Source organism: Carassius auratus, unplaced genomic scaffold (genome assembly GCF_003368295.1).
Source record: "Carassius auratus strain Wakin unplaced genomic scaffold, ASM336829v1 scaf_tig00000876, whole genome shotgun sequence".
Lineage (NCBI taxonomy): Eukaryota > Metazoa > Chordata > Actinopteri > Cypriniformes > Cyprinidae > Carassius > Carassius auratus.
Genome location: NW_020523328.1, coordinates 118,607 through 132,884, shown reverse-complemented (window position 1 = coordinate 132,884; position 14,278 = coordinate 118,607). Strand labels below are relative to the sequence as shown.

The following is a 14,278-nucleotide window of genomic DNA, read 5'->3' as shown; positions in this document are numbered from 1 at the left end:
GACTTTATGTCTTGATTTGTGACTTTAGATACTGTATGATACAGTGTGCCTTTAATACTTATTTTAAACCCAAGTTCTCAATCACCTATTCTGTTTTAAGTTTGAGATTCTATTAAACTACATTCATAATGCAGGAACAAGTGGCCAATCCAATTTTTTGCTCATATGTGACTGTTTGTGTGAGTGTGTGTGTGTGCGTGCTCTTGTTTTTGTGACATATCAGGACACAACTGTGTATAATGGCATGGGTATGACACAGGTATTACAATGAGAGGGTGACTTATGAGGACATAACCCATGTCCCCATTTTTCAAAATGCTTATAAATCATACAGAATGAGTTTTTTTGAGAAAGTAAAACTGCACAAAGTTTCCTGTGAGGGTTAGGTTTAGGTGTAGGGTTGGTGTAGGGCCATAGAATATACAGTTTGTACAGTATAAAAACCATTACGCCTATGGGATGTCCCCACTTTTCACAAAAACAAACGTGTGTGTGTGTGTGAGTGACAATGTGAACAGTACAAACCACATGGAAACTGTTAGATTCTGATGTGGTCCATTTCCAAATGTCTTCATAAATCAGGTACAGGTCTGATATTTTGCAATGTGATTTTATATACCAGTAGTTCTTTGGTCACTGGTGAATATGGAAGACAGCTGCTGAAGTAGACGGTGGAGCGACAGTCAGGTGTTAGAACTCATAAGTATTACAGTGACAGCTCTATACCAGCAAAACTCAGTCATATCATAAATATTGAATTATTATCTCCTCGACCCTGTCTTCGTCCTCCTCATAGCCTGTGCACAAATTCGTAGGCTTCCACGGTATTTCGCCTTATAAATGCTGACTTCATTGGCCTTCTGCATGACAGAAACCTGCTTGCTGTCTTTGTTTCTAGTTATTTTGAGCATGCAAGTCAGTTCAGGACCATGATCAGTTGACACACAAATCATAATGTAAGCATTCAAGAAAAAAAATTGGATTGGATAAATCTAATTTTGGTTCTCTGTTGGGTTACTTGAATACCAAAGTAAACTTATAAAGCAAAACTAGTTAAACCCACTGCACTTTAATAAAAAAAAAAGTAATTTTTAAATTAATTATAAATATAATACATTTGTACTATACACTCCTTTGCTTGACAAATGACTTTTATACGAGTTAATTACCCTTTGCAAAGTTGCACAGTAACCTGACGGGAATCCATTTGAGTGTGTTTCAAGCTGTACTGAGATACTGTATTTCCAAAGAAACACCAAGGAACACTAAAAGTGATTATGAGACAAGGTTCTTGAAAAATATCAGTCAGTGGACAGCAACCCAATGAACTTAATGTACCTCTGAGCTGAGAGACTTCCATCACTGAAATAGTTTGGACACGAGGAACAAACTATGAGTCTGTCCAGAACTGGCTGTTCTCCAAAACAGCGTCTGGGTGAGAGGAGAAACAGAAGCAGAGGTCATTAACAGAAACACTAACAGAGTTACAGTCCTCTGTGATAAACACGGAAGACTCTGAATGTGAGACAACGATAGCAAACACAGTTCAGAAATCTGCCTGGTACAACCAAAACGACTTTGTTGGGAGAAACACACACACACACACACACACACACACACACTTGACTCAGCAGGAGTTTTTCTCAAGGGTGTGTAGGAGAGACTCACAATTTGGAAGAGGATTCTGTAGTTAGACCAGATTCCAACTTCCAGGCCTTAATACAAAATGCTATATTGGAACAAACCTAACAAAGCACATCGAGCACAGCATCCCTACTGTAGAGCAGCATCACGCTTCAGGCACGATTCTTTGCGGCACAGACCAGAAAACTCATAAAAAAGGGAAAGGAAAATGGATAGAGAGCAAAATCGAAAGCAAAGTAGAAAAATCCTGGTGGTGCAGCAAGGAGCTCTGGGACATGGAAGATGATTCATCTTCCTACAGGAAGAACTTACAACAAAAGTCACTGAAGTGACTTAAAGCCAAAGTGTGTAATGTCCTGGAGTCACTCAGTCAGAGGCCAGACCTCAATTCAACAGAGAATGAGAATGACTTCTCCACAAAGATAATGCTCACGTGACTTAGAAGAAAAAGGCCTTTGCAGTTTAGTGTTGTTGCAAAAATGATATACTTGTTTTGTTTTTTTGCAGAAAGAGAGACAAAATCTAAACATGCTTAAAAAATAATATTTGGAAAGCAAAATTGTATAACAAAAAACTGTAAAGTTTGGGATCAGATTATTTTATACTTATATAAAAGTGGCAGTAAAGACATTGTTACAATAAAAAATTCTAATTCTATCTCAAAAAGTGCTGTTCTTTTAAACTTTCTACTAAAAGAATCTTCTGAAAAAATATTTATCATTACAACTGATTTCAACATTCAAGTAATAATGTTTCTTGAGCAGCAACTCTTTCTGATTTCTGATGGATCACATGACAGAGAAAACTGCTGAAAATTCAGCTGTGTCATAATTTTTTTTAAATAGATAAATACATTTCAAAATCTATTACAATAGAAAAAGTTATTTTAAAATTCATAATATTACTGTGTTCACTGTATTTGTAAATGCAGCCATGTTACAAATAATTCATCGACTCCAACCGTTTGTGTACAGATGCTGATTTATTTATTTATTTGTTTTCTTCACAGGATAATTTCAATTTCAATTTCAATTTTATTTGTATAGCGCATTTACAACAGCCCCCAGGCTGACCAAAGTGCTTTACAGAAGAGCAAAAGTCGCGCAATTTGAGATTTAGATGTACCGCAATTTTTAGAGATTTTGGAGAGAGAAAATTTTTAATTTTAGACAGTAAATGAAGCTGCTAAAAACTGGAACCAATAATAGAGGAGATATGTTTATCAAATTTTAAGTGTTGGTCAATAATAAATTTATGCATTTAGCAGATGCTTTTATCCAAAGCGACGAACATTGCATTCAGGCTAACAATTTTCTACTATCATGTTTTCCCACGGGATTCCCAACCTTGCGCTTGCTAACGCAAAGCTCTACCAAAGAGAGAACAGAGAGGGAGCTAAAACAGAGCCTTGTGGAACGCCACAGGTCAGAGGAGCAAGGGAAGAGGAACAATTTCCCAGCTTCACTGAAAACTTTATGACTGAAACCATTTCAGAGCGTTTGCTTTTAGACCTACCCAAGACTCTAATCTAGATAATAGAAAGGAGGAGTGGTCTATGGTATCAAAAGCAGCAAATAAATCTAAAAGAATTAGAACCACAGATTCCCCCGAAATCAGTGGAGAGGTAAATATCATTAAACACTCTCAAAAGGAAAGACTCAGTACTTATAACCAGATTGAAAAACTCATAAATAGAATTAGTGGTCAAAAAGTGTTGATGTTGATTCAGCACAATTTTCTCTAAAACTTTTGAAATAAAAGGCAAAACAGAAATTGGACGAACTTTTTAGGATAGTGGGATCCAGTGAAGGCAGTGACTTTAGCGACTTTAAGGTTTGCAGGAACACAGCCAGTTTGGAGACACTTATTAATAAGGACAGCAAACCTGGCGCAATCGAATCAGTAATTAATTAAAAAAATTTGGGGTGAATGATATCGCTAGAGCAGAAAGAGGGTTTAAGATTGTTAACCACCTACTTCAAATCCTGGAGATTGATGGGGTCAAAAGCATCCAAAAATGCAGAGGAAGATGACATGATTGGAAAGATGCTTAAAGTTAGTGTGGGGCAGACACCAAGTCTTAAGTTAGTAATTTTGTCACTAAAATATCTCAAGAAGCTTTCACAGAGAGCATCAGAGGCAACAGGCATGGTGTTAACAGAAGGATTGGTAACAGATTGAATAATTGAAAATAAAACCTTAGGTTTGGAATGATTAGTTTCACTAAGGTTAGAAAAGTGTGCAGCTTTTGCAGACTTAGCTGCAGTCTAGTGAGAAGTGAGAGAGTCTCTGAACATTTGAAGAGAGATGTGCAGCCTGTCTTGTTTCCATTTACGTTCTGCCTTTCTACAGTTTTGTCTTAGGAGACGGGTATCAGAGTTTTGCCATAGTACAGATTTAGTTTTTTGCTTGTGAGGCTTAAGGGGGGCAGTTGCATTTGCTGCCTTAAGCCAGGCAGAGTTCAAGAGGCTAAGATGTTGATCAGCATCCAGGTCAGATAGCGCTTGATCTAAGTGCAACTGTGAGCAACATTCAGCAAAACCCAAGTTATAAGTTGTGCTACACTGTGGAGAGCAGAAGCGAGAAGACTTACAGTTGTATTTGAAAAATAAGAGAGTTCTGGAAGAGACAGTGCGAATAATATAGCCTTATGGTCAGAGATCTTAAAATCAGAGAGCACAATATCAGTCCCATCAAGAGAGTGCAAGATTCAACGTACGTCCCTGTATATGAGTAGAGTCACTGATCCACTGGGATAGATTAAAAGCATCGATAATATTAAGAAACTCATGTGATAAGGGGTTAGACGGACTGCAGACATGGATTCAACATTTCCCCCTTTGCTTTCTCCATGGGATGTTGAGGGGCCATCGGCGGATATGTCCCGGGATAGTAGATGTGAACGACTCATCATAAAAATAGAGCAGACAACCCGACAAGAAACCACAAGAGCGACAGACGACAAGCCCAGTACACAGGCGCCATCTTGGATTCCGATCAGAGTAATAATTCTGCTCTGTTGGTGGATGTTTTTCTGTAGCAGTAAACCCCTGTTAGCCTTTATTCCTTAGGGTAAAAATACACTGCTATCGATGCATTTCATGTGCACTGGAATAGATAACTTCTGTTCTTGCCTCAGAGTTCATCCTTTGCCCTGGTGGATGCAGCTTGGTTGTGAGAAACAGTTTTTTTTCTTCTATCGGTGACAAATATGTTTTGAGGGTTCCGAGGATAAAGCAATTCATCAGTGAACAGTACTCACCAATTTCAGCTTTTCCCAGAAGAGTGACAGCGTTCTGTGATGTAACACCCACAGGAATAAACACCCCTGGCCAGTGTGTAATAGCAGTGGAGGTTGTGATTTTTCTGTGTGTCATCAGTCTGCTCTCTCATCAACTGCTGTTGACAGCACTGTCTGTGTGTATGGCTAAAACCTGTATTCTGACAAGGTCACCTTAAGAAACCTTCTGCTTTTGGGCTTTGAGACATTCTTGTTTTCTGGCTCGATCTAATCAGACCTTGTTCAGGGGGATAGGGTGAATGATAAAGAAGTAGTGACAGAAAATAACTGTAAGGAAGCAGTCTCTGTGTGTAATGGGTTTGTTGTCTTTAAAAATGAAGGATTCCTTAAAAAAGAGGAATATTCAAATAAATGGAGCCCCTTGGCTTTGTTTTTGCCGTAATTGTCATCATATGGCTCTTTTTACTTTAAAAGTAAAATTATTAACGTTTTTAAGACTATATCAATAATAAAATATAAATGTTTGTAAAATAAATAAATAGAACACCTAATGCTAAAATTATTTACCAAAAATAGAGTCTGCACATTGAGCAAACTGAATTAATTGCAAAGTACCGTGGAGAAAACTAGGTTATTAGCAAAAAAAAAAAAAGTGTTATTAACATTAATAGCGATAGATTCTACATACACTAAGTGAAAATAACAGTATTCTTTTTTTAACAAAAAGTGTTAGATCCTATTTTTACTTGCAAAGGCTGGCAAATACTATTTCCACCTCAGTGTTTTTTACTTCATTAGAAAACTGCCTGCAAAAATAACAACAAAAATATTAACAATAATATATACATTTTTTTATTTATTACATTTTTGGTATCTCTACCCTAACCATATTTATCCATCTGCTCCCTGTCCTCAGAGGTCCAGGATGATGGTAACAATATGAGCTGCACATATCATGCTCGATGTGAAGCTCGTCCCATCAACACAACCACATCCAGTTTCAATTAGGCCTCTAAAATAACCATTAAGCACTTATATAAGCAAAAAAATCAAAAATTTGATTAATCTCAGGTTCATGTCAAAATCTATATTTACTTTTATTCACCACACCAGTGCTTCTGTTCTGGATGGTTTTCTTTTGTAATTTTGTTATTTTTATTAACCAGACAGTGGTGGGCGGAGTAAGTATAAATAGGCTCTTTGCACCTTAGTACACATAGACACTTAGTACACATAGAACAAAAAAGAAAATAAATAAATAAATAAATAAATTGCAGCCTCGCAAGCACTTAATTGTTTCCAAATGTTCCTCCAAGAAATTGTAACCATCCCTTTGCCCCGCAAATCAGTATTTGTCAACAGTTTATCCCACCCAAAAACCAGAAGTCAAACCATTCATTTCCACAAAGTGTGAGGTGATGTTATTTCTGTTCAATAAATTTTGATAAGAGATATTGAACAAATTACACGTTAACTGTAAATTCATTCGAAACATAAAAAACACAACTCCTCATCCAGACTGGCTCCTCTTTTCGTTGTCCCATTTCCCTTCTAGTTGTTTTGCAGCATGTGACTGAAATCTTTCCTGTCCAGTTCATATGTTTATAGTCAGAGCCGCATTGTGCCTGCTCATCTGTCGTGTTTTGTTTGTCCTCTGAAAGCGTGTTTGTTTGCTGTTGAGAGGTTGTGATATAACCTGTCTGTCAGGGGAAACTCTCACGCAGATGGCTGCGTATGAATGGAACAATTGAGGCCGAATGTGCACACTACGCCTTCTCCAGACAGACCGACATGACGCACACACACACACACTCCAGCTGGCTAATTAGACAGCAGAAGAGTCAAAGTTATAGCCCGTGTGTAATACGCTGTCTATTTTTCTCTTCCCCCACCCTGGCTGCTGCAGGAAAATGAGCTTTTATTGGTCCCCGATGGCCTGGTCTCATATCCATTAAACTGAATAAGTGCCTGAAATAGCCCTTGTAGTAAGCAGTATGATGCAGGATTCCCTACCACAGCAGCTATCAGCGCATCCGCTAGATCAATCAGCGGTGTAGCCCACGCTCCCTCAGGGTGACCTTATGTTTTTAAAAATATGATACTCAGCACCATTCAATGATACTCTGTAGGTTTTCTAAGTTTGCTTAGTCATTAACATTTCATGGAATTATACACGAGACTTTTAAATTGAATTTTCGGGATGTTTTTGAGACGTTCCAGCAGGGGTTAGTGAACATTATGGCAGCAAAGTGCTAGACTGCTTTTGGCTTCTTCCATTTAAATGGATACCGGATCTAATTTCAGATATAAATTTGATGAAAGGAACCAGAAAAGAGGTCCAGAAATGCTAAAAAATGGTATAAAGCTTTAAAAGTGGAATTGGAAAATGCAGTATTGTAGTCTGGTTGATGGTACACCGGGAGGTCCAAAGTCTGAACTTATGAGAATCTAATTTAAATCTGACCATTTTAGGACAAATAAATGCTATGCTGCACGATTAATAAAAATAAAATCTAAATCTTAGTTTTGCTTAGTGTAACTATCAAATCGCAAAGGGTGAGATTTATTCCAATATTTGCGCTGTTTGTTTCAGAGTGTTTCAGTTTCACGCAAACAGCTCAAGATACAGTGTTTTCAGTGCCTCAAAGCCGCTCTGTTCACAGCATCTCTGAATCTGTTTTTAAGGAATACCACATGCACCACCAAGCTTCCCAACAGTGTGTAAATTAATTAAGACAGCCTTAAATTTTAGTATTGTAATTTTACAGTTTTACTGTAAAATAAAATAATTATTATATTTTTAATACCCATTTTTTTTATTTCACAGTCATGTTAATATATAATCACAATTGCTAATCACAATAAAAAAAATAATCACAATTTGAAGTAGCCCTACGTTATGACATAAAATAGGCTTATGACGTTAAGACATAAGCCTATTTAAGATTTTGCACTATTTCTAGGTCACTAATCAAATAAGTAAACATGACTATTTGTACAGTACATATTGTCAGATGCTCTTGCTTCCACTGCAGCTCAAGATACTCTTTGGATCATCTCAAATCATGCTGGACAATACTAGGTTTTACACAATCTTATGGAGTTTATGCAGCTCAAGAGCAGCAGTCATTAAAGCAAAAAGAGAAAAAATTCTACAACAAATGTATGTTTTTTTTTTCAGTTCAACTTTTCACTCAATTTGTAAAAAAAAAAAAAGAAGCAAAACAGCATAATTTTCACCAGTGGTCTCAGACTTTTGGTTCCAGTGTACAGTATGAGCGCACACACACTGACATAAGGTCCAGTTAATGAAAGCTGCTCGACAGTGCTTTACCACAGCTTTAAATGTCCCCTGACCCTCTGTTTGATATGTTGAGTAGGAAGGAGCCACACAGAGGCCTATACGAGATAACGTTAAGCCCCTGAGGTTCAGCAATCAATTTTTAGCGAGTCGCACAAAGTGACAGAATACAGAAAGCAATCACGTCCCTGCATGGATCTGAGCTGTCCACTGTCACCTGCTTAAACATTCAGAAGAGCTCTAAAATATTCTGATGTGATGTTAAAACAGTCGACAGGCAGCTCTCTGTTCCTGTCTTCCATTGTGTGTCTCTCCCCTCCTGTTTTGACTTACTTCAATCTAGAGGTAATGAGAGCCTAAGAAGCTAGAGACAGAAGCTATTTACATTTTTATTGATTTCTGAAAGTGCATTTAACATTTTTTTCCTTCTCTTTCCCCCACTCTTTTCGAATCCCCAAATGAGAGGCCCACTGCTCTGTTTACTCTCATTGAGGAGTGAAGATATTTTAGTCAGGAGCTCCTGCATTTTCTCCCTCTCTTGATAGATCAAAGCGGAAACTGGGTCTGTCTTATATAATTAAGACTAGGCATTAAAGAAAACAAACCCCTGTGAATTCTGACTGAAGCCCCACTGGGAAATGGAGTATTTTTCATAATTAAAGAAGCACAAACAAGGCCTACTCAACAATCCACAATAGATCTCAGTGGAGCATCATTGTTTCCTGATTTCCACAATGCTACTTGTCTGTTTGTCTCCTCGAAGCCAAACCTTCTAGTTAGAGTACGGCCATAATTGACTGGAACTGTGTTGTTAGCAGGTGCACATACTGTACTATACAAATTTCCTTACCTGATCTGGATCATTTTTGATCACTTATGACTGTAAGAGCACTAGGATGGAAAACCTTTTTTTCCTGGACTTAATTTTTTAAATCTTGTATGATTTTTACATTTTAATATAAAATGACACAATTTGGTAGGTCTTGCTAGATGACGCGAGGTGTGTGTCCATTATATGTTGCTACATAAAAATACTTAAACACTAGAAAAAAAATTAATATAATTTTATTTATTTATAAAAATTAACTCAGGAAACCAAATCAGCGAATGAATCATTTTAGATTGGCTTTGTGAACTGAATCAACCGATTCAATTAAAATTTCTGACTCAAAAGAACGATTAATTCACGAATCGGAAAACACTGCTTGCTTGTCACAAGAAAAGTAAAGAAGTAAAGAAAGTACATGGGCTACAAACAAACCCAGGTGTTTAGGTGTTTGTTTTCTTTTTTGGGAATAATATTTTAGCTATATAAGTAGATTTGTCTGATCATTATAATGCAATTTGACTGCTTTTAATCACTTTACTAAAAGCTTACTTCAGACATCTGCAAACTATTTAGCAAATAGTTTGTTAATGAAAAAATACAAATTTCAGCACTAAAATAATCTCTCTGTTGGTCATCACTCAGAAACATCTGCAAAAGTTTTAATTAGTTTATATGGTTATGAAAGTAAAACTAAAAATAACCTGCAGGGAAAGTTCTGGAAAGGTTCTTAAATGAGCAATTACACTCGAGTAGGAGAGCGTTACCGGCTCTATATCAGCATGACAGTGATTAGTCCAGACACACAAGGCCTTCACAATCGCTGATACAGAACCAGCATCACTCAAGTACAAGCATTGCATTGCATTCATATAACAGTTTGATGGCACAAGTGTGTAAATATAAGCAGAACAAATATAAGCAGGAGTGTCTTTAAAAACCCTTTTTTTGCAGAACTACTTTCTTTGGCCACAGATTTAAATCACAGTTTAACAGCTGAACTCAAGCAAAGACTATAGAATACCAAAGACATGTCACTCATATACAGTAGTTTTGAATGGGAAGATGCAATGCTCAATATGGCCGCACAATCATAGGAAGCCCCGCCTTCTGCATGAAAGAGACAAACGCTAATCGTTGAAGTCATCACATCACTGGAGCTGCTGTTAGAAGTCGTTCTGAGTGCTCTTAGGATATGTACTGGCAGATCAAGCCTGAAAAATACGCTATATGAGCAAAAGTAACAACATTGATGATACAGTTGTTGTCAGGTTTCTTAGGTCATTTCAAATATGAAATTTAATCATAAGCTTAGTGAAAAGTTTTGGAGAATTTGATGTTTCCCCATAAAAAGAGATCGGAGTTGAACTTGCCTGATCAAGATGTGTTTCAAAGATGGCCGCCGAGTGACATGACTTGTCTTAAAAGGACTTTTGCTCAAGCCTCGATTACAAATTCGAAAACGTCACTTTAGATCTGGAAGGGAATGGATGGAGCAAGTGTGATTACCTGCATCTGATACAGCATTCATTCTTCAGGTCAATCTCATATTCACAAAAAAACACGTTTGAATGTCCACTGAGTAAAGCGATATTGTCATACTCTCATTTCATCAATTAAGGATGATTTCCGATGACAGCGCTGCTAACTGCATTTGTTAACTTCATCTTAGAGGCAGTTTTTACAAGTAAAAATAACTTCTGTTTTAGTCTCTTTCAATATAAAAGTCTTTGCTGACCTGTAAAACTCTCACTTTATTGTTACTGTTACTTTATTGTCAACAATGTCACAAAAAACACCATCATGAACACTGTTCCCCAATAATACTATGTATATAAAATACATACAACAACAACAGTCATCATAAAAGCCATGCTCTAATATACAGCATTACAGTTACATAAAATACCATGATGAGATTTTGCCTTCAGCCGAAACTATTTGCTCTGGAACAGATAATAGATTAATGAGAGTAAAGACTTCTCATCATATTTACCCAAAACAAATGATATCTCATGTTTAACCAGATGCATCAGAGCCAGTGGCAAATTCCAGAAGATCTGGAGTGATACAAACAGTGAAAGGGCAATCCTTTAGAGATACCAGTACAATATATCACAGTTCTCAACCATCGAGAGCCAGAACGAACTGCTGTATAAAAAATAACTTACAGGGAGCATTCCTATAGATTCAGAACGTTCTTATTTTGCTCCAAAAACAAAGGGAACCATATGGGAACAGCTTTCTTGACAACCCCCCTCACAATGAAATTATTTTATATTAAGAAAAGATTGATCATGATAATCTTCAGAATGAACAGAAGTCATACTGGTTTGGAATGAAATGAGAGTATGTTAATATGACAATTATCCATTTTGGATTATCTTTCCCTTTAATAATTGGTCTCTGTGGGTGTTTTGCACTGATATAAACAGTACTTGAACTGTTTTATCATAAGTTTATTTCTCTCCAGTGGGATAATGTGGTTTTGTTATTTGATTCAACCGTTTACACAAATCTGTTTTTGACACAAAAGTACAGTAACCAATATGCTTTAAATTGGTAGCAAGTCTTGCCATTGCTGTTGAGTCTATTTACTGAATATCTTTGTTAAAATAACCATTTATTTAGTTAACCTTGAATTCAGAGAGCACTGCAGAATGGTGCTCAGTTTAGTGAACAATAGGTCCAATCTGCTCACGAACGGAAGATTTTCCATCTCTATCTGATATATCTGTCTCTAAAGGCTGGATTAGTAGAGTGTTTTGTAATATCTCATTGTGGATACAGGAACTTACAGGCCGTCATCCTTAAAGGACTTCAGTTTATTTTAGATCGCTCACTGTCAAAGTGCTCTACAGTTAAATTGCAGCAGTTACCCATCATTCCCTTTGTCCTGAACCTACAGGGCCTTTTCTCTTCTATTAGAGTCAGCAAAGCTTTATGAGCATGATTGTTAGAATCTACAGTATTGACAGAACATACTGCTGTACCAAATTAGACAATTCAGAAAATAAATAAGATAAAATAGAGAAAGAAACAAGGAATAAATAAAAGGAAAACATAAAAAGAAATAGTCAAGTTAATAAGAAAGTACTGAAAGGGTAATTTAAAAAAGGGAAGAGAAAAATAAATAAAGTAAATGAATATTAGATTTTAATGGGAATGTAAAAGAAAGGTAAGGTAGAAAATAAAAGCAAAACAATTAAACTTAATAAAGGATAAACATAAGGAAAATATAAGGAATGGACAAGGCATAAATAGATAAATAAATAAATAAATAAATAGTATGTAAGTAAAGAAATAATGAAGGAGAACTTTTAAAAATGGACAAGGGAGAAAAAATAAATAATAAATTAAGTAAAGAATACTTCAATGGGGATTGGGAACATAAAATAAACTAACAAATAAACTAAATCAGAAGAACTGAATGGAAAAATACAAGGAAAGTAACAAGAAAAAAAATAACAAGGTTAATTACTGTAAGTAAATAACAGTTTAGGGGGTGAAAAAGCTAAATATATTAAAATAAAATAATAAAATTTGGATCTAAAATATGGTATATATACCTGTACAAAATATGTGTTTCATCTCTCATATATATCTCACTCCCTATATCTCACGTCTTTTCTCTTCTGCTTCTAAAGCGCTACCTCATCTCATCCTCCCTAAGGAGTGTCTGCGGTGTCTACATTGAAATGCATGATGAATTATGTGGTAATATAAGGGGACCATGAAAGATGACATGCATGAGATAATGATTGCAAATGTAGATCCACGTGGCGAGTCAGGAGTTTTTGTTTGTTTACTAATGGCTTTGTCTTTCGGCAGAAGGAGGGACATGCCAGGTGATTGCGGCACACCGCTGCTGTAACAAAAACAAGATTGAAGAGAGATCTCAGACAGTGAAGTGCTCCTGTTTACCTGGGAAAGTGGCAGGAACCACCAGGAATAAACCCTCCTGTGTTGATGGTAAGTGAATAGACATGGCAACCATGGATGAAGTCTTAAAGGAATAACTTAAGAAAAAAATAAAATTAGCTGAAGATTTACTCACATCCAAGTCATCCAAGATGCAAGTCAAGATTTTTTTCTTGCTTGGAGCAGATGTGTAGAATTTAGCATTATATAAATTGCTCACCAATGGATCCTCTGCAAGTGAATGGGTGCCGCCAGAATGAGAGTCTGCTGATAAAAACGTCACAATAATCCACAAGTAATCCACACCAATTCAGTCCATTAATTAACATCTTGTGAAGTAAAAAGCTCCATGTTTTTTTTATAAACAAGTCCATCACTGGGACATGTTTCATTATTTCAAGTCCACTATACATTAAAGGGTTAGTTAGAAAAACATCATCAAAGTAGTCCATGTGACATCAGAGGGTCAATTAGAATTTTTGAAGCATCGAAAATACATTTTGGTCGAAAAATAACAAATTTAAAAAATAATAAATTGCTTTCTTCAGTGAAAATCGTCTGAATCCGGAGAGAAATATGCACAGATCTATCACAGTTTACAAGCAAAAATAGTCCAAAACATTTCTAAACAAATATGTATATTGGTGGATTTTGATGTGAGAGGACAACATAATGGATTATAGATTTGTATTTTGGCCAGAAGTGACAGGTTTAGGTTAAAATGACTTAATGATGGATTTGTTTATTACAAAAATGCAGCTTTTCCCTTTCACTAGATGTTAATAGATGGACTGGAGTTGTGTGGATTATTGTGATGTTTTTATCAACTGCTTGGATTCTTACAGCACCCATTCACCAAATCTATTCCATATTCCATATATATTTGTATATTTTTCAATATATTATATAATATATGTATCATCAATATATTATTAAATGTATTCAAATATATATGAAATATTAGAACATAAAAAGGGAAAATAATATATTACAATATATCACAATATATTTTAAGAAATATATTGGTAAATATATTTTCCTTTCGTAAGGGTACAGTGTGTGAACAGGTTTGCACAGTGCAGCTGTGCTTAAACACACTCTGTGCAGCTGTGTAAAGCTGCAAGGTGCTCCGAAAGACTGTGGAGCTTTTTTTAAGGTGTGGTATGTTTGAAGAAACTCTGTTCAGGGTCGCTCTTGCAGTGTCCCTGCCCTAGAAAAGCTCACATCCTCAGGGCTTTTCATTATTAATGCTCTGTCCTTATGACAAACGAGCTGCTGTAAACTAACACTTCTGGGAGAACATCTCACTCGCAACGCACCCAGAGATAATCAAAGAACATTAACT

At 36.2% G+C, this 14,278-nt stretch overlaps 1 protein-coding gene across 3 annotated transcripts in view; it reads left to right on the top strand.

Annotated features, from left to right (window-relative positions):
- Window positions 1-14,278, top strand: part of LOC113069103 (protein FAM19A1-like) — a 39,067-nt gene that overhangs the window by 20,274 nt on the left and 4,515 nt on the right. For 2 of the 3 annotated variants that reach the window (XM_026242081.1, XM_026242082.1), the window contains exon 3: window positions 12,844-12,984. In XM_026242081.1, coding sequence (XP_026097866.1) covers window positions 12,844-12,984 — 141 coding nt within the window. The remainder of the gene's footprint in view (window positions 1-12,843; window positions 12,985-14,278) is intronic. The other variant, XM_026242083.1, reaches the window with a different exon arrangement.